The 24,403-nt window shown below is 44.8% G+C and overlaps 1 protein-coding gene across 1 annotated transcript in view; it reads left to right on the top strand.

Moving 5' to 3' along the window:
• Positions 1 to 24,403, top strand: part of TMEM86A (transmembrane protein 86A) — an 86,147-nt gene that overhangs the window by 8,972 nt on the left and 52,772 nt on the right. The window contains exon 2 of the mRNA XM_069223006.1: positions 12,698 to 12,962. Within this exon, the coding sequence (XP_069079107.1) occupies positions 12,698 to 12,962 (265 nt within the window). The remainder of the gene's footprint in view (positions 1 to 12,697; positions 12,963 to 24,403) is intronic.

Here is a 24,403-nt window from a genome sequence, read left to right as displayed (position 1 = left end):
TTCTAGCCTCCCTACTTTCGGACGGACTTCTGTTGGTCTTTCTGGCAGCTTTCTTTCCGGCCTTCTCATTGTCCTGCGTAATTGCCAGAAACAAATTAATTCCGTGCAAAGTCTCCTTCCTCCAAACTCTCTGATCACTGTCCCACCTAGCCTTTGTTGGTCTTTTATGCCTTTCTTATCCTCCTCTCTAATTTCTGTTGCTGGCTACTAACTCCCAAATGGCTAACGTGTGCTAGTCTCTGAAGCAGCTTTGATTCGTATAGCACCATCCTTAAATGCTCTAGAACCCTCAAATTGAACGTCCCATTTGTTGGAAATGCTAAGTTCCCATCCTTCACTGTCACTTTGCACCATTGCTTTATCCAAAGACATGGTGCGACACCCTTCTCTTCCATTACAATGTAAGCTGGTGTACCTTTTGGCTGTGTAGCCTCGCCTTTACTCATTGCAATGTACGTATCTCCCTTTAAAGCACTCTTTAAAGCTTTGAAAAATGTAATCTTTTCAACCTTTTTGTTATTCAAAATCAAATCAGGAAGTGACCTTTAATCTCAGAATTCCCTTCACCTACTTTGTCAACCAATTGCCTCTCACAGACGGCTGCCAAATCTGTGTGCGACCCTCCTCACTTACCGACCTATCCCAGTGCGGCTCCACTGATGTCACATTCACACATACTGCAGCTGACAAAGTCTTGCAGCTTGTCCTCCCAAACTCCAATTCACACTAAACGAATGCAAAAATTGCGAGCACCAATAAAAAAAACAAAAAAACAAATCTGCTGGTTTACTACAAAAAAGGTAACAAAATCACTTCAAAGACTTTACGGATTTTTCACTGATGGTTCTTCCTGCACTTACAGCTACTCTTTCTCAGCCTCCCAGATTCGCAAGCAAAATTCGACCTGCAAAGTTTACTCTCAACTGATCAGTCGGTCTGTCCTGGTGCACATAGGACTCGCCAGATCTCAGTCGAATTTTTTTTTTTTACTCACTTTGACTCACACTCTGATTTGTCGACCACGCCCGATCGACCTAATAAACCAGACAAATTAGAACATAAAATCCAAGTGTCTCATACACTTTTCAATATACTCCGGAGTCTTAGACCATGCTTTCCTACTCTCACACTGCAGAGTACGCACACTCCTTCTACAACTTCAGTCATACGCAAACTATCTAAACCCTCACAAGCCTTATAATTCACCTGCGATTTGCATAAGCTGTGCAAGCGCAACCTACTTCATTCACACTGTCACTAGAACGCCGAGAACATCCTCAAACAACCATTAGCAAGATCCGAGATTCTGAGAAAGTCATTTCTGGACTTGGGGAAGATGTTCCCCTATCAGCTCTGCAATTTGTATAATCAAAGCAAATCCAAATCTCAGTTAGAATGAACTCTCAGAGGACCAAATCATCAAGCTACCACCATCTCTGGGAACACCTACAACAAGCCCTTAGGGAGATGAACCTTTACCTCTTTTATTATCTCTGGTAATGCCTGTTACTGTGCACCGGACATCTACGATGGGCTCTTAAGGACACTAACCATCACCTGTGCTACAATCACTGTTAACGCGTCTGGCCATAATAAGTAAACTTAAAAGGGGACGCGAATAGGTCGATGAACCTTTTTGACTCGTAATTAAGCTGATCCCATCGTAACTCCAGTACATGCAGATCAATAATCTGTACACAATAACAATAATCATCAATACTCAATGACATTATTAATCAGTAGAGTCAGTAATTGTCACGCACCATGACCTTTCAGACTGGAATAACCACACCTTTTAGTAAAAGTTAAAATATTTATTTCCCTATATTAACAACACTAAAGTCCTGTAAACTAATCTCAAAATCAAATGATACACATACAGAAACAACACTGGTTGTCCAAAGCGACGGAAAACATATTCCAATCAAAGCTTGAACCACATTACACGTGCTAAGGTTACAGTGCAATTAATAACAAGAACAATTTCACAATGAGATCACATAAAAGTAGATTCAGCAAAGACATTTATCAAGCATCATTCCTTATTAGCACATTTTCATTAGTGAGGATCCTTAACTAACACCAGATTAGCATTAGCATGTTGGGCTTCATGCAAAGCAATTTAGTAACACGAAATTTGAAAAAAAATCTAACTAGGGCTGTCGCAAAACAGTGTGTTTGGTACTTAGAAAGAAAAAGCAAATATTCATAACAGACGCATAAGTACAATTTTTACCTCTCCTCAGTTGGATTGGCAAGACAAGATAGTCTTCGTTATCAGTCGATCAGCAAGGCATCAGGATACAGCATCAAAGTTCAGAAAACGCAAAGTCTTTTAACAATAAAGTTAAGCACGTCTCTTGTCAAGATGGGGCTGGGCTGGGTCGAGTGACAAACCTTGGCGTAGTGATTGTTAGCTGCACACCAAGCTTTTCTTATTGCAGGGCACTTCCCTGTGCGTGAGTAAGATCCTTCACACCACCAGCAGATCTTCGGATTTGACTGTGGAATGCACCATAGTAATCTGTTTCAGCGCAGTCTGCACATGAGATACTCATACTTTGGACAGTTCTTTTGAGTGCTCCAGTGCGAAAGTGTCATACATAAACTGCAGACGCACAGCCCTGGATGAATTGTGTTTGGATCTCATTTTGTTTATCTGGGAGCATGCATGTGCTGGCTAGTTTGTTAAGGCCCCTTTTCTATGGAGTCCTTGGTGGGAGGATCTGAAAAATGCCCGAATGGACAAGAAGGGACATCCTAAGTTACAGGTGCCCTAAGCCATGGTTGTGGGGTGGCCACCTTCCTGTTTGTTGTAGGTCAGTTATTTGCAGGAGAGAGGGAAATATGGTCAGGCCCCTGATCAAGACTGCAGTACCAAGCTGAGCCCACCCGCAGTAAAAACAAGCTAGTGAGCTGGAAGAGCTCCTTCGTGGGCCAAACAGGTCGCATATCTGACATGGAAGTCAGGCAAGGAAGGGGCAGAGCGATCATGTCCAATGCTGTGTATACACCAGAGCAGCTCCGGAGGCTGTAGTCCATGCCTTGTGACATATCTGCTCTGTGTAGAGCAGCTTCCCTTGTGGACAGGGGAGGCTGGGGCAGCCATCTGATCCGGGCACTAAAACAGCAGGCATCCACAGCGAAACCACCCTTGTTGCCAGTGTAATGTCTGGCCCTGCGGGCTGAGGCAGCACCAGTGGCAAACATGCAGTGATGAGCACACAGCAGTAACTAGAGTTTAACAGTTTGGCTGGCTGTTTTTTTTTTTAATCACTTCTAGGGACGCAATCACAGTGCTGCACTTCGCAGGATCATGGCTAATTACAACGTGGTATCTAGATACACAAGATGGGACTGAGCAGATGAAGCGGTTTGTCACCACCAAGAATGCCTTCTTGTTGAAAATAGTTTTTTCCCAGGAAGACTCGACTGTCCCTGGATGGAAATTTGTATCTAAGCACATGAGTTTGTATGTGGTTCGTTGAGTGGGGTGTACTTAGACACGGGAAGCTGCACCAGTCTTATGGAAGTTCCTTAGCATTAGGGCTATTCCTAGCACAAGGCTGTTCTTGGCGAAGTGAGGCATTTTCTGGATATGAGTTTGTACATCTGTGTGTGTGCCTGTAGCTGGTGTATATGATTGTATCCTGGCACATGGATGGTACAGATATACCTACGGACAAGAGGTTTTTCATAGCCAACTTGTGCTCTGCTTTGGTGTGAATATGTTCCTTAGGAAGTGATGATGTGCACGTCTCCACAAGGCCTTTTTTGAAAAATAAGGTTACCCAGGGCAGAAACATTTGCATATTATTTATAGCTGCACGTGGGAGTCTGTAACTAAACATAGGTGTCTGCACTTCTTTGCATGTTGTAAGGCTATAACTCGGCATAATTGTATTTACAGGGCACAAGGCTGTCGCAGTGATCTGAGCCTGTAAACCGGTCTAACCGAGTGCATCAGTGCTGATGTTGACAATACATGGGTATATGTGGTAGTACCCCTGGCAAATGATGGTTGTGTGCTTGGTATTCTTGGGTGTACCCCTGGCAAATCATATTACCCTTAATATTATAGTGTTGTTAAACTGGAAGTCCTTTACCTGCTTTAGTAAATATTGACTATATTAATACATTACACAAACATATACATATTTGAATTAATTTATGGCATTTAAAAAAAAAGTTATTTATTTATTTAATTTTACAAACATACAACGACAATTCCAGGAGCGAAGCAAATACAGACACAAGTAGTCCGGCAGTGTCCAAACGTCAGCTGTGTGTGTCAGCCAATGATAAGATACAGCAAGATAAATATTCCCAGCGTGCTTGAAACATCAAAGTCCAACCACCACCTTATTCACTAAACATAAGGAATAGCATTAAAGCACACTGCCGAGATATAAACTAGATGCTACCGCACTCCCAGGGCGAGAAAGAACAAAACAACAACCAACAGAAGAGAGATGAAGGGCGGCAGAGAGGACACAGGCAGCAGAGCCATCCAACCCGACAGCAAACACGGCGCTGAAGAGTAACGACTCAAGCCAATCGTCCTTGTGCATGGCCACTCAGAAGGAAAAAAAAAAACACATCACTTTTCATTTATGAGACTCCAAAAAGGAGTGTAGTGGAGCCCAAATTTCCCTCGGGCAAGAGCACTCAGGGGCCAGTTCCCAAAAAGTCCATTAATTGCTCTTGACAGAACACCTTCTCCCAGGCAATCCTGGGCTGCCCAACTGCCCAGACCAACCGCACCAGAGCCGCCGCGAGAAGCCAGCGGTAAGCACCAGCGAAAGGTTTACAAATAAATACAGCAATTTTGGCAGCACGACCATCTTGGCAATGCCAATGCACCATGACAGCGAACGCCACATCTCAATCCTGTCCTCTAGCCAAGCTTCCAACCTGCCATAGTTAGCAAGCCAGAGAGTTTCTGCGTCACAACTCAGCCAAATTCCCAGGTATCTGACCGGACAGCTCACCCACTCGATGGGGTATCGTGACAGAGAACTCGCATTTCCAGCAGTGAGGGGCAGCACAACCGATTTAGACCAGTTTATCATTATATCAGAAAAGGTGCCAAATCCGACGACCTCACTGAGCAGGACATCGAGGTTCTTGCTTGGCTCTCGAACATACAACGCAATATCATCGGCATACATCGAAATTAATATAGGTCGCTGCCGGAACGGCAGCCCCCTGCAGCTTTGGTACTGTCGCAGGAAGGCCGCCAACGGCTCCATTGCTATTGCAAAAAGTAACAGGGATAAAGGGCAGCCCTGGCGGGTCCCCCAGGCCACCGGGAAGGGGTCAGAAATGCTACCATTCAGCCGCAGACGAGTGTCAGGTTCCGCATACAGCGATCGAATCAGCTTCACAAATCGCACGCTCATGCCCACCCTACCAAGCAACGCAAACAAATATTTCCATGCCAGCGAATCAAACGCCTTTGTGGTGTCCAAGAACACTGCCACAGCCTCCTCCTCCGCCGCAAGGCCACTCACAACCGCAAAGAACATTCACAGATTATGCATCGTCGACTGCCCCGGCACAAAACCAGACTGGTCAGGGAGCACCAACTGCGGCTGCAGCCTCGCCGCTATCATCTTAGCTAAGAGTTTATTATCTATATTGATCACAGAGAGTGGGTGGTACGAATCGCAGCTATGGGGGTCCTTTCCAGGCTTAAGAATCGTGACAATCAGCGCCTCCCGAAGAGAAGCAGGAAGAACCCCGGTCTCCGTCGCCTCAGCATAGACCTCCAACAGGTGGGGGGCTAAAATATCAGAATACTCTTTATAGAAAGGAGGAGTCAAGCCATCTAATCCCGGGGACTTGTCACCGGGCAAGCCACTAATTGCCGTCTTCACCTCCTCCACAGCGAAGGGCGCATCAAAATAAGCTTTATGTGCATCTTCAAACCAGAGCAGACTAATCTCAGAAAAATAGTCCTGCGCCGCTTCGTAGTTCAGTTCAGTGGGTGCAGCGTACAAATCCATAAAGTATCTAGTAAAAACCTTTATGACTCCCTCCGTTCTAGTCACTCGCTCACCCTCCAATCCATCTATTTCAGTAACATAGCTGCTAGCACAGGGTTTACGCAGCACGTTTGCCAGCGTACGCCCGGCCCTGTCCCCTTCACCATAGCACCTTGCCTTGACGTATTTCCCCAAAAAGCAAACTTCCCGCAGGGATGCTTCTTCATACAGAGATACTGCGCTCCTCAGAGCCGCCAACGTGTCGCCAGCCCAATCTGCCACTAATTTCGCTTCCAGCTCGGCAATTCGCAACTCCAACTCAGCCATCTCCTGCTGCAGCGCACGGAGGACTCCATGTTGCTTAGAAAGGCACACTCCACGGATAACCACCTTGAAAGCCTCCCAGAGCGTCCCGGAAGAGCCCACCGACCCACTATTCTTAACAAGAAATTGAATGACAGCCTTGCGAACCTCCCCACGGAACACCGCATCCCGGAGTGCCGCCGAGACAGTTGCCAGACAAAAGCGGCACTCTGTCCCCCGGGTATCACCAGTTCCAGTTTGACTGGGGAATGGTCCGAGAGAGTCTGGGCCAGGTGCTCCACCGACCGCGTCCAGAGTTCCACATCCCTCGTGCCCAGCCAGCGATCTATACGGGTCCAACTATTGTGTACATAGCTAACACATGTGCCCTCCCTCTTATCTCCGTGTTTCACCCTCCATAGATCAATAAAGGCGCCATCACTCATAACAGTTGTTAAAGCAGTGGCGGCAGCGGAGTGTCGCGCTCTGGACGAGCTCTCCCGATCCCTCTCCGGGTCCAGGACCACATTGAAGTCTCCCCCTGGACCCCCCCAAATCACAGCGGCACTTCCCATCGAGTCGATCAGACGCCACACCTCGCAGAAGAATTCAGGGTCATCAACATTAGGACCGTAAACCGAAACAAGCCTACAGGGCCTATCCAATAGCATTCCACTCAGCAGAACATAGCGCCCATTCGGATCCATTATTACTCGGTGAGTGCGCCATTGCAACCCCTTGCGCAGCAGAATCGCCACACCTCTTGCATATCGCGAGTACACTGCGCTGCGGCACTCGCCAATCCACCCAGCTTTTAAACGATTCAACGTAGACGCCACCAAGTGAGTCTCCTGCAGCATGCATACATCTATGTGCTTGCGCTGACCATAAGCAGACATGAGCTGCACCTTGCGCCGGTCATTCAAGCCACGCACATTCCAGGTAAGACAGCTAACTGACGTCATCCTCCCCAGCACCACCAACACAACCAGGCCCGAACTCCCCACCGCCAAGCCACCCCCCGCCAGTTGCATCCAGAAGGAAAGAGCAGAGAGAAAGAAACCAGAAAAGAAATGAGGAACAAAGTTCAACCAAACCCACCCATGCAGACCCCCCAAATGGGTCAGAGCAAAGAGCCACCTCCCCAAACCCACATGAAGGTGATCAAAAACCCACAACATAGTGACAGGACTCTAAGAGTCGTAAGGCTAGCCACCCAACCCGCCAACCGAGCAGACGAGCTGGGGTGGGCAAAGGGCCAGAGAAGCAGTGATAATGTCAGAGCGGCACATGAAAGGGAATCCAAGGTGCTGCAGCAGCATATCCTTATAGTCGTCTAGACCTGCTGTTCCTCCAGCCCGAAGGGCATTTAATCAGTATCACTTAAGCTCGCTTCCTCGGCGCCAGGGTCATTCGCTCCCTCAGTTGCAGACCTCCGGGGAATTGTCTTAACAAACTTAGCCACCAGCTTCGGGTCCGTAAAGAAATGCAGTGTGCCCCCATGCTGTACTCGAAGCTTCGCAGGTTAGATAAGAGAAAATTGGGCATCAGTCAGTCTTAGGGAACGTTTAACTGGCAGGAATGCCCTGCGTGCCGCTTGTACACTCTGAGTGTAATCTGGAAAGAAGTTCAACTCAGAGTTCTTGTATATCACCAAACGTCTTTCTCTAGCCAGCCTCAGCACAGCGTCTCTATCACAATAGTTCAACAAACGGATAATGATAGGTCGCGGCGGGGTCCCAGGCGGTGGCCAAGGCCCGAGCGATCTGTGAGCTCTCTCCACTACAAGCATTCAGGAGAGCTCTCCAGGAAATAGGTCTGCAAGCATTTTCTCTACAAAATCCTCCATCCTGCCCTTATCCGTGTTCTCCGGAAGGACAATCATTCTAATGTCTTTGCGACAAGACCGTGCTTCCAAATCTTCATTTTTATTGCGTATTACCTCCAGCACCTGCTCCATCCGCAACAATTGTTCTTGCTCTCCATGCCGTTGATCTTCCAATTCCGAAGTGCGCGACTCCAACTGCTCAAAGCGGCCATCATGATCATCCACCCTGGCCCTGATTCGGTCCATCTACTCAGTCAAGTGGTCTAGTTTAGCATCTATGCCAGCCAAAGTGCTCTTAAGGTCTAAAAACATGGCCTTAACTTATGCATCCAAGGGCCCTTCCTCCATCGGCGTCTCCCCAGGTTGTTAAGCGGGGGTACCATCTTTCCTCCTGCTTCCGTCAAAAGAAATCTTTGCCTGCCTCTGCTCCGCCTTTCCCATAATAACTGCCTCCAATAGCCCACAAAGGGTAACTCACTGCAGAGGCCCGAAAAAAGGGAAATCAGCACAAGAAGTCTGTCCCTGAGTCAGTGACACATATAGAGAACTCCAACAGCAGTGTAGTACCCTCCAGCAGCGGGCCTCTCATCCAAAGCTACAGCCGCCGCACACCTTCAATGTTAGCAGCCTACCTCCTAACTAACAGCGGGCACAATGTGAGTTCCAAAGCAGGCCTCCTCAGGAGCAAAAGCGTCATCTGCAGCTCCAAGAAAGTTCCAAAATGCACAATGCAGGTTGCAAAATTCAAAATTTCAAAAAATGGCCCCCGGCCCGGCCGACCGGCGATGGGGCTGCCCGGAGGGCCCCGCGCAGGCACCCCCTGACGGGGAAACCAAAGCGCGCCTAGCCCGTCCACAGGGCCGTGCCCATATCCCCCACAGCAGGAGGGCTCCGCTCAAGAAGCAAATCCAGGGGGACCCCCTCAGCCGGAGTCCCCGCAGCCGGACAGGCCCCCGCAGGCCACCTGGAAGCCCGGCCCTGTTGGGAGCTGCCGAGCCCGCCGGCACCAAAAGCGGAGCAGTGCCGCGCCACGCCACACCAGGCCACAATCCGCAGAGGCAGTATGCCTCGAGGCCGCGGTTCGATATAACCGCTGAGCTGGCCCCCCGAGAGTCACCTCACCTCCGGCCCGCTCCAGCAGGCATGCCGCAGCTGCTCCCTCACCGGGTCTCCAGCGGCGCACAGCCAGCCCCAAAATCTAGGCGTGCCACCAGCACCACGGGCCAGGAGCAGGCCGAGTCCACCTCTCCGCTGCAGGGCCTCCACCAGCCCAGAATCCAGAACGGGCGGGTCCACCGCCACCTGCACCAGTCCTTCCAGCCAGGAGAGCGCTAAATCAGCCTCTCCAACCGGATAAATGTAGGAGAAAGCCCTAAGCTCGGCACAGCCTCACAGAGTGACGGCCATCTGGCTGGCAGGCAAGCCACGCCCCCCATTTATGGCATTTATTTTAATGTCACTTTGACCATGTCTGTAGACCATGAGCTATCAGTTTGAGAAATCATTCAGTTAAAATGTCCTATCATGCAACATCCTTGGTTGTTTATGAGGGGTGTGGCGAAGGGTTGTAAGAGATCCCTTTTTCTGTTTCTGGTATTTTGATGAATTCACGTCACTGATTGCATTTCATGAATGAGAAAATGCCAAGAAATTATCTCTCTGTGATTGTACTCCTCCCCACCCACCCCCATGCAGTGAAGATATTTCAACTTGTCGCCTGCTCTCTGTTGCCCTCAGAGATTTAATGTGAAGGTTCCCAAGGTACTTGCTGATGTGCACCGAGTGACAAGCTGGTTACTTTACTCAGTCCAACCACCATTTTTAGGTCTTGTATGAGACAGTGCACATGCACTGTCACCCGCAGCAATTTTTTGTTAAAAAAACAAAACAAAGCCCTCTAACAGGGAGCATTTAGCCTGTCCATTGCTTACTGTTGGCTGGCTTCATTGTCACTCTCATTTTCTTTCTTCTTATTATTGGGGAGTGTATATCTGCTTCACTTCATCTGTGTGTTTTTTTTTTTTTTTTTTTTTTCCCTAGCTGCTTTTATGCCACGTTGTTTCTGCTTTTCCATTTGGGCTCTCCACCCGCTTTACTTGTTTTTTAGCTTTCCATATTTTTCAAAATGTCATGTTTTGCCTTTCTCCGACCCATCTTTTCTGAGCCACACAACAACACAATTTATGAAACTGTAATAAAGTAACATGTTACAGCATTCACTAAGTTTGTGTTTGTCTCTTCCTCACACTGTGAAATGTCACATTCCTTTCCAGTTTGCTAAAGCCACATAAGTTTTTTTTTTTTTTTTTTTTATTTAGTTTTTTTTAGTTTTTTTATATGTTTTTAAATTGTATCAACTTGTGACAATGCCGCTTGATTGCATGTCTGTGTGTGCTGTTATCAGTTCATAGGTTGTGCGACTCCATAACGTGCCATACCATACCATTATATACTAAACAATAACCAGACATGGCATACTACACCATACAGTACTATAAATAAAGAGACCATAACATACAATAGTATACAATAACATGCCATACTACACAGCAAAAGGCCTTAACATACAATACAATGACGGTCCTTACCATATCATGCCATACTATACAATAACAGACCATACTATGAAATACCATACCACACCATACTGTGACAGGCAGGATTATAATATACTATTGAATCAAGTCACCCTCAAATCCCTTTACCTCTGCTAACCCATGAACCTGCAATTCACCCCCACTACCTTTAGCTCTATCAACCCTAATCCCTCAAGTCACTCTTGCATCCTATCCTATATTTGGAAAAAATAAGTGCTGGTGCACAAAGTCTTGCTTGTAAGTCTGAGACTATCAACTGTCAGTGGTGCCACATGCCACGGCTGCATAGACTTGATTACACCTCACATTTCTTTCATCACCTAACAACATTCCCTGCCACTTTATCTCAGCCTTTTATATGCTTTCTCATCCATGCTGTTTCCATTCATCACTGCTTCTCTTTATTTCCCTCCTTTCTTCTTTCTCCTTTTTATGTTTTTCTCTATAGTGTTGGTCAAAAAAATGATTGTCTCCCAAATTAAGTGCACATGGACACCACCTGTAACCACCAGCTCAACTTAAGCACTGCTTCCATCCCTTTACCTCTACCCAGCCCTAAACTCTAAAACTACTTTAAAAACAGTCAAAAAAGTGTTATTTTTTTAACAAATACTTACCTGCGTGGTAAAGTACTGTGTGGCAAAGGTACAACTACTTAGCATCATCTTGCACACCTGCGCAGTAAAGACTGTGTTGTAAAGGCTGTTTGCCCTCCGGCAGGACACTATTTTGGGGGTATTGTTTTTGTTTGTTTTTCCCTCATTGCTCTCAATCCCCTGCTTCTCTTTGATCAGCAAGTGCCCGTTTCACTTCTTTCTTTTTTTTGTTTGTTTTTTTGTTGTTGTTTTTAAAAAAAATTTTTTTATAGCTTTGTCCCTATCCTGGACCATAGACCAAGTACTGCTTCCCTTGTCCAGTCTCTTTCCACTGCATGCATCTTTCAGGGGTATTTTGTTTCCTTTTACTTACTCTCTGTTTCTTCCTCCTGCCCTGCATTTTCGCTTGTCATATCCCCCATACTCCTCCTGCATTGTTGCTTGCCTGGTTCACCCTGTCTCTAGTGTTGCTTTCCCAACCAACCTCCATCACTGTTACTTGTGCCCTCGTGACACAAAAAAAAAAGGGCCCGAAAGTCACCCCGGTGGGTGTCAAGATGCGACATAGATACAAACGGCATTGAGCTACCTGCCCTTCCTGGCCTTTTTGGTGGTGTCTTCAGGTGAGGCCATACTTCAGCTTGGATGTAAAATAATTAAACTTTTTTGCGAAGGCAGGCAATATTTGCGTATTAGGAAAACAGGTCACTCCCCCTTACAATCAGCACTGACCATGTCATAGCGCCTTTTAAAATAACTTTTTGTAGTGCCGCACAACAGCTGGGCTGCTGTAAAACATGGCTAAAAAGAAGTTGGCAAAGCCAGTAGCTCTCCCATAGGTGAGACCATTTGGCTTTGCCAATGATTGTTACAAGATGTAACATGCACGCCCCACTTTAAGCTAGATTTTCACTATATAAAAAATGTCCAGGCTTCTTTGCAGAGTTGGTCGAGGCTGGCCTTCCACGTTGTTTCTTAACCAATTTCAAAGTGATCTTTAATTTTTGATAATGGTACAATTCCGTTTTAGATGCACAGCAAATAAATATAAATTAGAATGTACTAATATAAGCTCTTTTATAATTGACTTGTATAGCAATGTGGTATACAATAATCGTGGACATTTCTGCTTTATACACAACAAATTATCATGATCTTTTCTATAAAAAGTACCACCGTTTCATGTTTGTTTCTGTGGGGGTTCTGCATAATCATACAGAGGAAAAGTGTGCGAAAGGTCACAAAGTTTGTTAAGCTCCACGAAATTCCTCCTGAATTAGCTAACAGGCAGGGGGAATGTTAAAAGCTTCTGCAGGGATCAGAGCCAAACGCTGGGGTTATTCTTCATCTAACAGGCGTTCTAATAAATTCCTTTTATTGTTATAGGTGAAGAGTGAGGGACCGAAGCTGGTGCCATTTTTTAAAGCAACGTGTGTCTATTTTGTGCTCTGGTTGCCTAGTTCCAGCCCTTCCTGGTTCAGTGCCCTCATCAAGTGCTTACCCATCTTCTGCCTGTGGGTTTTTCTTCTGGCGCATGGATTTCATTTCGTAGTAACACGTGGAAGTGTGAAAAGGATTTTTGCAGGGCTAATATTTTCTGCAGTGGGAGATGCCTTTCTTATTTGGCAAGAACAGGGCTACTTTGTTCATGGTAAGTAAAGTACTGATGAGAAGTTGCTTGTGATCATACACGTTATCAACAGAGTAGGATGACGGTGGCTTTGAGATGGTATATGTAGTGGCATTCCGAAGCCATGCTAAATACCAATTAAAATGATGTTTGGTTAAGTGAAGTTTGTGGAAATATGCAGATTCCCATAACTTTGTAATGTGAATTTCTGCTCTCAACCCTAGGATGTCCTCTTTCCATACCTGTACTAAATATGTTTTGACTATTGTACTTGGAGATTCCCACATTTGCAAACACTCTTTTAGCATGCATAATACATTAATAAGCCACTGAAGTGGACTGACTGACCAATTGCCCCATGATGCATGCTGGCGTGGATGGAAGACAAAGTTGAATGTTACAACCATGGACGTCATTTAAGGGTCGCCAGGGGTCACAGACTCCTGGCACATCCTTTGAGACCCCTGCCCTCAGAGGTGGCAACATCAGTGCTAGGGACACAAGGGCAGCTTGGTTTTTGATGCACACCCATTGTTTTTTTTATTTTTTATTACACTAATAGTGAATAATATATTAGTCACTGTGAGTGGAATACAAAATGAAGTACAGTTCGCTGGAATATGGCCTTCCCTAGTAGCTGAGGTAAGTGAAAATTACTTTTAAATGTATGTTGTGTGTAAGATTGCCCGTGCAAGTGTTTTTACGTGAAAAAGATTGTGTGAATGTGTAAGAATGTGTTTGCATGGGTGGAAGGGAAGGTCAAAGAGCGTGTGATGTCACTTTCTACTACCCCTGGCATTTTGGTGAATTGACGTCCATGGATACAACAAGATACTAATGTATGAAATCTGGCAAAAACTCCTATAAGAAATGATGTTCTATACTTGATGGTAGTCAAATCGGAAGGTCTTAGCTAACATCAAAAAGCAGTCTGTCTAGCTCTGGTGAACAGTCTCTTGCCTTTGCTAATGCTTTTTTTGAATATTGTTTGTAAATCTGTATTGCAAACATATAGCGAGTGTTCAAAAGACTGATAAATAGGGTTGAAAAGGTAGTTAATTAGGTATGCAAAGGCACACAAATAGGTTGCGTAGGTTCATCAGTAGGTAGATAGGGTGGCATAGTGAGAGACAGTTGTCTAGATAAGTAGAAAGAAGATAGATCAGAGTACCAAAGATAGATAGACTGATTTGGAAAGAGGTATCGCTAGAGTTACAAAGATAGACAGAGAGGAGTGCAAAGTGAAAGAGAGAAACTGGACTAAACTACACAGATTCAGTTAGTAATATACAAGTTAAATGATTAAACGAGCATGACATACAAAAGAACTGAAAGCAAACTAGAAAGCCAGGCAAGAATATAAACCAAATTGGTTTACACGTATAACTGTAGTCCTTAATTTAAATACATACCAGCATGACAAACAGGAGTTCAGTTATAAATGCTCTTCATTGTGTGCATACTAAAAAGAGTATAGCTTTATGAAGTATAGTGTCATATGGACACAATCGGATATGCCGTGAAATAGCAGCAGTCAAATAAACAAAGGCTATTCCAAACATAATTAACATAATATACAACAGCATTAGCAGGAGACAGGAACTGATAAAGGTGGAATGTTCTTTGTGCTCTGTGTCCTGCTATCGCATATGCTTCTACACACAACTAAAGTAATAGTAAAGTAAAAACAAAACACTAGCAGTGAAGTGAACGTGTGTGTGTGTTTGTGCGCGCGCTTCTTGTGAAAAGGCAAAATGTTGTCACTCAGTTATGTTAGTGAGGGGCTAAAATAGGCTGACCCACTGCCCCATGCCTTATGCTGTAGTGGGCAGAAACAAAATGTGAATGACAACAGACCAATGGGTGAAGAGAGCTGACTGAAGGCCCATTAAAGTAAGAAAATTATTCAAATAATTTTAGTAAAATCAAAAGAAAAGGTCTTGGTTAATGCCAGACTTAAAAATTGATCTTAGCATCTTGAAAACTGGCACCAGTCTTTTTTTTGTTTTTTGGGAGATTAGTGAGCTGAGATAAGGAACATTTTCTGGTATGAATTTGGTACTTGTATGAATCAATTATACCAATATTATCTTTAAAACTGGAATAAACTGCATTTAAAGATATCTGCCTCCTTCCCATAGTTTTAGCCGACAATAGTCAACAGTTTCAATAAAGAGGTATTATATGCCACCTTGTTAACATCTCCACCACAGAGCCCCATTTAAATAATGTCTTGTTGCCCCTCTTCTAAATAAAGTTAAGCCCTCCACATAAAAGCTGATTTCTTATCTCATGTGTTGGTCAAAATTCTAAAGAGAATGATTGTCCAGCAGCTCCAGGCCTTCCCAGATCCTCATCATAGCTTGTCACTAAGTCTGGATTTAGACCTCTCTGTGACACAGATTTCCCTGAGGAATTATTGGGCTGACACTTTGTTTCTTCGATGCTGCTTGTATCTTTAACCCTTTCTATGAACTTTAATACAGTGGATCTTCTCCTCTTAGTTGATCCCACGCTGCAGTGGGGGCCCAGGGAGCACAGTCCCATGGTTCCATTCCATTTTACTCAGTTGTTCTCATCACGTTAAAATGACCCGTTTAAACTCTGTAATCACTAGGCAATATTTAGGTCAATCGGCCTCAGATCGAATGTGCAAAAACTCAATGAAAAAGTAATCATCAAAGGACTTGCCATATTGATGCTTCAGGGTTGGATAAAAAAGGAATAATAAAATAATACAATAATACTAGGTATACCGGAGGGGGAGGAATGCCCAAGTGTGGAACTCTTTGTGAAAAATTGGATCCTAGACACTTTAAACTGAAAGGACTTTCCAGTTTTTTCGCAGTGGAAAGAGTTCACAGAGTGCCAGTACCCCCACCGAGACTGGGTGTCCCCCTCCCGAGAACAATTATTGCCCGCAATGTCAATTACAGAGAGAATGATGAAATCCTCCTGGCAGCTAAAAAATGCATCAACTTCAATTTGTCAGTACTTTGCTCTGGTAGTCCAAATATGACATAGTTTTGAGCCAGTCAAAAGAGAGCTGAAAAACTGTGGAATCACCTATATGATCCTGGCAAAACTGAGAGTAGTGACTGCAAACAAGACTTGGAACTTACAGGTGCTGGAAGAAACATGGAATTGGCTTGTAGGATGGCAAGCACCTGCCAAACTGACATGCAGAACTTAGGCGAATGATTAAGAATCTTAACACAAAGATAACTTGACAGCCATTTCAAAGAGGATACTGGATGAGATGAAGCAGAGACTTAGTGTTGGCCATCAATGGAACAACACAACCACACAGATCAGCAATCAACAGCTATGCATTAAGAGTTCCTTACCTTCTGGGGAAAATTGGAGCTTTCGGACCCAACAATTGACTTGTCCAGACTTGAAACAACAACTTGTTGGGTTGCAATGGGGTGGCATGGGAGTGGCTTGTCCATCCAGCAACAGAGGTAGAGGCTTGTGCATGCCTGCCATTGTGAAAGAGTGGGACACCACCACACAACTTAGATGTAGCACTAACATGAAAATGCAGCCATGCAGAAGAGACCTATTTTGTACCAAAGCTAGATGCAGTTCAAGAGGAGAACTGAGAGGTAGGGAATGGGGAAATGTCTGTTTATGCTATGAGTCACTAGTGCTATAATGGAGGGGGGCAAGGGATAAAGATTGGTTAAAGTTATATAGCTTTGATTTAGCGTGCAGAAAGCACACCAGTAGATACAGTTTTGAGTACATTCAGGAGGAAGCACAAGGCTAAGGGATGGCAGGATTCACAACAATAGCGTAGTGGTATGCACTCTTAAATATGTTATCCTGGAATCTTAATGGGCTGGGACATGAAGTCAAGAAGGGGCACGGCCAAGCCATGATTATGCTGCAGCAATTGCTTCTAAAGTTGAACTATTGTTAAATACTGAACAGAGGAGGATATAGGCTGCTTCCCCACTCTTGAGTTTGTATGGGACACTAGGAGTGTAGTGATCCAGATGCGACGCAGTCGACTTTTGTGAGAGGAGGAATTTGATTCACCCCTTAGAAGATACATGACAGTAGTGAGAACATGAGCGGGGAAAAACTCTAAACCTCTGTGTGTACTTGCTGCTGTGGCTTCAAACAGTAACCTTAGCTGAGATAGGACCACTGCTGATGAAGTTAAAAGACAAGACTTTGGTGATGAGAGATGACTTTGACCTGCTTTTCATTGGAAGTCTGCTTGGACAGATCACCAGGCAGCCAAACGGGGACAGTCAGCCAGCTCAAAAAATCTTGCAGGCTTTTGGATTAAAATATATATATTTGGTGGACTCGGCATCCACACGAATAGACAGTACTTATTTCATTCAGCTGTTCTTCACAGCCATTCACATATAGTTTACTTTATTGCTCACAGACATAAACTAGGCAAATTCGGGGAGGGGGGTCATTTTCTGGCTAGAAGCATATGTAATTGTTCCCTGTAAGGGCTGCTACTTTGGTGTGAAGAAAAGAAAATATGGAATGGAGGTAGGTTAGAACTTTGGCTTCTGTAAGATAAGGAAGTAATGACAAATTTCAGTGAAGCAACAGAGTGATGTTTCACTGAATACAGTGCCTCGGTTGAGTCTTGGGTGACCATATGCTAAGCCTATAAAATGATTCTTCAGGATCAATGAATATACCTTAAAGCTGCCAAAAAAAGTCCAACCAAAGAGAGATGGAACATATTAAAAAAAGAAATATTGACACTGGAGAAACTCTTCACAACAGATGCAGATGAACAGGTAGGGCACTGACTAAAGCTGAAACAGGAACGCTCTGACATAGTGAGGAATGAAATACAAAACCAATATCTAGCTATGCACAAAAGGCTTTATGATGTGTAAGGAACAAGGCAGGCATGTTGTTGGGCTTTCTTGATAGGCAAATACTACAGAAACCTGTGCAAGTGTGTGATCACAGTAGAGGACGAGGGCTCCAACCATTCCTGATGGATATCTCCCCCCCCCCCACACTTTATCCAGCGAACATCGTGATGCATTGGAGGCACAAATAGAGGAGGGAGAAATAAGAGGCGATTAGGGAAATCCAATCCAGGATGGCCCAGGGCTCTAGTGGGTTTTCCATAGAATACTATAGGGACATGGCAGATAAGCTAATATTACCTTTCCCTAACGTGTTCCCAGGAGACCAAGGCTGATGGTATTCTTCCTGGAGACTTATGCATGGCAATAATAGTTGTGGTACCCGAAACCGACAAGCCCACTGATAAATGTGAATCCTATAGACCTATCATTATTAAACATTGAGACCAAGATATTGGCAACAAGACTTAGAAAAATAGCCACACTGACTAACCAAGAGCTACAGCACATGGACTTAATTTGCGGTGTCTGTTCGAATGCTAAGGATATACTAGACACATACAGGAGTTAACTGCAGTGGTGTCACTAGACTACACTAGACGTGAAATACCCTGAAATAGGAATATATATTTGCAGTGTTGGTATCTATTTTAATGCTAACTATATCATATGGCTAAGGCTCCTCTGTAGGAAGCCACTTGCTAGGTTTAACATCATTGGGCATTGGGACACTATTGGACCCTTTCATTCAGTGTAAGAGGATGTAACAGGGATATCCATTGTCTCCAATGATATTTGCCATGGTGTTGGAGCCCTTGGCATGAATGATAAACAGAGACACTCTGGTCAGGGGTCTGAGGTGGGTGGGAATATGAGATGAGAGAATGTATGTGGATGGGGTCCTCCTATATATGGCTCAACCAGAAGAAACAATGCAACAATTATTGCATATACTCATAATCTTTGGAAAGTACCTGGGCTTCTGTATCAACTGTGGAAAATGGATCATGTACCTCATCTTGCGTTCTATATGCTGAACAAAATGGATATGGGGGGAGATATGGAAAAATGTATGATTGACCTGGAAAGCATATAGAGGTCTGGTAACAGGACATTGTAGACCAAAACACAGTATACAGTTTCAATAGGGAAATAAACTGCTATGGGGGAACAAAGGGCAATGATTTATAATATTGTAGTACTTCGGATTCCTGAAATTTTAAGCTTTGCAGTTTGGGAAACATTTTGTGTCCTCCACTGTCCCCTAATAAATTTAATCAATCGGAAAACCATCATGCTGTCCCTGGTCACAAGCAAGCTAGATTATGGGAACACCCTCTTTGCCGAGAGCCTGCGGATTATCCAGAACTCGGCAGCCAGAATCACTCTCAACCTCCCATGCAGCACTCTCATCACAGCACACCTAAAGGAGCCTCACTGATACCCCATTCACAAGTGACTACAATTCAGACTTCTTACCCACACTTTCAAGGTACTACATAACCCTGGCCCATAATACCTTTAAAATTGCATTTGCGTTCATAAGCCTTCCAGACACCTCTGCCTGTCCGGATCCCTACTTGCACAAATCCCAAGCATACATATAACTACATCTGGCAGTGGAGCATTATCCTACATTGCTCCTAAAACATGGGGCAATCTGCCACTACACAGAAGAGCCTCTACCTCACTTTTTGAACTTTCATGTAGTCACACGAGTACCTTAAAGTAGCTAGACTTATACCTGCTCACTTCCAAGATACCTTCCTGAGTGATAGCACGCGCTACAATTCTGCATAACATAAGTCTTTCACACCTCATCAAAGCTGCACTGGCAGTCCTACAGCAGGCAGGCCAGTGCTAATTTGCATGCAAGGGCTTCAGGAAAGCAAAGTGTAACTTTTTAAAAGCCACGTTTCCTGCATATTTACCAAAAATCCTGCTTATCAATTGAATTTGTTTTTTAATAAATATTAGAAACTGTTGTTGAACTACCTCTGCTGCAAACCAAATGTACTGTTTTAATTATTTACTGTACATGTGCTTTTTCTTCATACAACTAGCTAACCCCCTAAATAGCTTTTGAGGACTAGTCACTGGTGAAACATGCAAACATTAAATCCTTACATGTTCCACTTTTAAATACCAGGAACCACACCTTGTGAGCTGCAAGGCCTGATAGTGCTGACTTAGTTAATATTTAGAAAGTAGCCTTACCCTCCTGCCAAAAGTTTTTTTTGACAGGTCTGCCTGCAGGTTTAAAAACTGCAGGAGTCAGGCTACATATGGAGTCATGAAGCCATGATTTCCTTATCGACCTGACACAAAAGGTAATGCAGTCTACAGGTGACATGTAACTTTCCATTCCTTTGGTGTATGTTCTTAAGCCATGTACTATGGCCTTACTGGAAAGTTAAATATGCCAATTGGAGATTAGCCATTACCATGGTTTAGGGGTCATAGTGCATGCACTGAGGACTGGACACCAGTGCCCCAATGCATAAAGTTAAAAAACCCTCAGCACCAATCCACAAATAAAGGAGGGTGAGCATGTAAAAAGAAAATTTTTCTCGTCCTGCCCACACCTAGGTAAAATGCAAGGAGCAACTCAACTCGGTCATTCGCTTGGCAGTTCTCTTTGTTAAAGGGAAGAACCTAGAAAGGCCATCTACAATGTTGTGGTTAGTTCCTTTCTGGGCTCCACTGAAAAGTCAAGTCCCTATAAGGAAATATACCACCTTAACAATTTTGGATTTTCCACTTTCTTCTGCATCTGTCATCTGAGAGGTCTGTGGTCAGTCTAAACTCTGAAATGAGTCCCAAAGAGGTAGTGTACTAAGCCACAACAACGACCTCCCTTTCAGTAGTAGTCCAGTGCTGGACTCTAGGCAGTATAGTGCCTAGTTAAAAAAGGCGACTGGCTCACCCTCCCTCTCATCGTTTAGCAGTGACAGTACTCCTCGTATCTTATGCTCTGAAGCATCTGAACAGTTAATGCTGTGCTAAAGGTGTGTGCCTTGAAAACTGCCACTGTGCCTCTTTTGGGATGTCAAAAGACGTCGGACTCTCCTTTGACAAGATCACTTTCTTGGGCTGCTTCTTGGAAGTCGTTCCTTCAGGTGTTCTGAATGGTGCTATACCCTTTGACAAACTTATGAGAACACCCAGTTAGACCCAGGAAAACCCTCATGTGAGTCTGGGTCTTTCAGGACTTCCAACCCATAATGGTTGAGATCTTAAACTTGGGAGACAGTGTTTATGCTTACCAACTTGGTAGACCAGGTACACAACAAATCCCTAGTGGGGGACTTGATCTCTTTGATAATGAGACCTGCTGATGCAGGGCCTGAGAAACCTCCCTGAGTTAAGTTAAGTTGTCCTGACAGAAGGAGATAAAGACAGCAATATTGCCAACATGTACTGCACTCAAGTTTCGTAACCCAGACAGGACCCTGTTGACAAGCCTATGAAAAGTGGTAGGGGCATTTTTCAGCACAAAGGGAATCGCCTTAAACTGAAAGTGGCTCTCAGTGGTGGAAAATTCAGACTTCTTTTTAGCCCCCTCAGTCAGGGCAATCTTTCATTACCCAGAGATCAAATAAAAGTTACTGAGGTACTTGGTAGCCTCTAACCAGTCAATGAGCTCATCAGCTTTTGGAATGTGCACCCGTTTTAGTGACTGCACTGAGCCCCCTTGAATCCACACATAACCTGTTCTGGGGTCAACACTTGATGGGTGGCCGCTACATTAGGACTGGACCGAGGGCTACTGGAAAGTTCAGTGAGCCTCATGGACAACATCATGGCCACTTGCTCACTTTATTTGACAGCCTTTAGATTTTGTATTTGACAGGGAAGCTGTCACAACTGTCAAAGTCATGGACACATCACTGAGTCAGTCCAGGTGGCTGTAGAACAGACCAGCAAATCAGCCTGTCAACTGCAAACAATAAGTTTGCTACTGTTCTGTCTGTGTAATTGAGAGTACAGCTCCCTCCACTAAGCCCTTTTTCCCATTGTCGGACAGGAAGTGTCTCACTCTCATCGTGCACCCCCTCCCCCACCCAATCTCCATATGTCACCATTGTTATAGTCATGTCAGCCAGGCCCAAGTGGAGTTTCATCACGTTGGCATAAATCTTTCTGTGGGTGACTGGAGGTGCGCGGGCCATCATCACCCACCTTCTCCAACACAGTGAAGGTCCCAGTTAACTCATTTAGGAGTGTGCTAGGAGCTAGTGGCTCTGCCACTGGCACCTTTTTTGCTAGGGTGGTACAGCACCAATATCACTTCATACCATTGTTGGATCAGTTCTTCACTGGCCCTCAGATTCTGATTAGCTTTCTCCATATATTCGGCCATCCTAGATTTCAGGCTCAGTATGTAGTCCTCTGTGTCCTTCTTGGGTTCTGGGAGAGGCCTTTTCCACCCCTCTCTTTCAAGACTCAAAGGACTTCTCACAGGGTGGTCATACAGAAGTTCGAAGGGGCTGAAGCCTACTCTCTTCTTCAAAACCTCCCTGTAGGTGTTCAGAAGGAATGGCAGCAAGACCTCCCAGTTCTATCTGAGTTTCTCACTCAAACCCATGATCAGCCACTCAGGATCTTTTTAATCGCTAAAAGCCCATTGGTTTGCGGTTGCTGCCTTTATAAGTCACGCCACACTCATCGCACAGTCTTCAAGTATGCCATCCTGAAGTGTGTGTCCCTGTCTGAAAGGAACACCCTTGAGGAACCCTACTCTGGTAAAATTGCCAAGCAGGGCTCTCCAGAGTCACCGTCCTCAGAGGTACTGCTTCACGGTATCTAGTTGCAAGATCCATTACTAGCATGAGAAACTTAGTATAAGTTTCCACCTGACATAACTCCTTTACTATCTCAAACATCTGGTGCCAGTAGAAGTGATTAATTAACGTCTCCCATGTCTTCACCTACCCATGTGCCCAGCTAAGGGAACATCATGGGCCACGTCTAATAGTAAAGCTTTTTGTGCAGTGAACTATTAGCCTTCTGCTTGCCCCAGGTTGGGTCCCTAGCCTTGCTATTTAAGACACCATCCTCGCAGTAGATCCTGTGGGTTTCACTAGTATCCGCTTGCTCTTATACCACAACCTGGTGCTGCAGACCTTGTAGAGTTTGGCACTCTTTGTGCCAGACACAATTCCTCTGGAGAGGCTCTTCCTGTCCCATCTACCTCTGAGAGTTCAGGCAGAGCTCTCCGGGCCATCTAAGGGTTCTCCCTTATTTTGCAGTGTGTGAGTGCCGCAATGGCCTCACTCCTCTGTGTGCTCATGCTATGCCTTGGCCTATTGTTCCTTTTGGATGCCACAGCGTCTTAGGGAACCATTTTGTTTAATTATGGCAGGTGATTGGGCCTTACAGAGCATTGTGGGAGGGTTTTCATTTCTGCATGTTCATGCTTAATATTCGCCACATGCAGAAGGAATTGTATAACCTTTCTAATATGGCTCCATCCATCTGGAACTCAATTTGTCTCTCTCTTTGGTTGCAGACCAACTATGCCTCCCTTTGCAAAGATTTAAAAACATAACTTTTTTACCTTTTTGGTTATTAATCAGCTTTAAGAAACCGTTTGTGATTGTGCACTCAATAAATAAAGTTTAACATAACATGCCACAGTTAATTAATAATGAAATTATAATGCTTATTGTTAGAAATGGGGTTTCTGGTTGGCTAGGGTATGCACCTCAACCAGACAGAACTTACCCACTCTAGTCAGGGCAAGGGAGTTACACGTCCAAGATAACCCCTGCTCACCCCTTTGGTAGCTTGGCACGAGCAGTCAGGCTTATTCCAGAGGCAATGTGTAAAGCGTTTGCACAACACACACAACACACGTGACGCAATATCCCCACCACAAAGGAAACACAACACCAGATTATATGAAAATATACTGTATTGTACACAACGCAATTATCAGACCAAACATCGCATATCAGTACTATCCTGCTACCTTAGCAGTTGTCAGAACGTTACACATTAGTTACTCTGCAAATTAGCAGTAGTCACACAACACACAGGTTACTCAGTATTCTGCAACATAAGCAGTAGTCAGGAAACACGTTATCACATTAGAGCACTTGTCATAAGAATATCATAAAACGCCCATAGTAGGAACATTAGAAAACATATGGCAAGTTAGGGAAACATATTAGCAAGTCATGCCCATAAAAGGAACATTTGCCCATATATGTAAAAGCATCATCACACATCAAAAACAGGTAGGCAATATATCAATCCACTAAAGTCTCTAAAAGGAACTCCTGAGATATATTGTCCCTGTAAACAGTACCTGAGTTGATGATGGCACCTCCAGTGCCTAAAAGACGAACAATGGGGCCCCCGGTGCTCCTCTGCGCACAACGGAGGCCTCTGACATCCTGAGAGGAAGGCGGCACTCACCTCCCCTGTATAATTGATGGGCCCCTCTGGGGACCATGATAACTGGGGGCCCCTCTAGGCCTCCACTGGCCCTCACAAGGGGGGCCCAGGTCAGGGAAATCCTTAAGGGAGGAGGGGGGCACTACGCACCCCCTCCGGATTGAAAACGGGCCCCTCCAGGGACCCGTGAACTCCTGGGTCTCC

The sequence above is a fragment of the Pleurodeles waltl genome, chromosome 3_1 (assembly GCF_031143425.1).
Source record: "Pleurodeles waltl isolate 20211129_DDA chromosome 3_1, aPleWal1.hap1.20221129, whole genome shotgun sequence".
In the NCBI taxonomy this organism is placed as follows: Eukaryota; Metazoa; Chordata; class Amphibia; order Caudata; family Salamandridae; genus Pleurodeles; species Pleurodeles waltl.
Note: the sequence above shows the minus strand (reverse complement) of the source record. Positions and strands in the feature narration are given on the sequence as shown.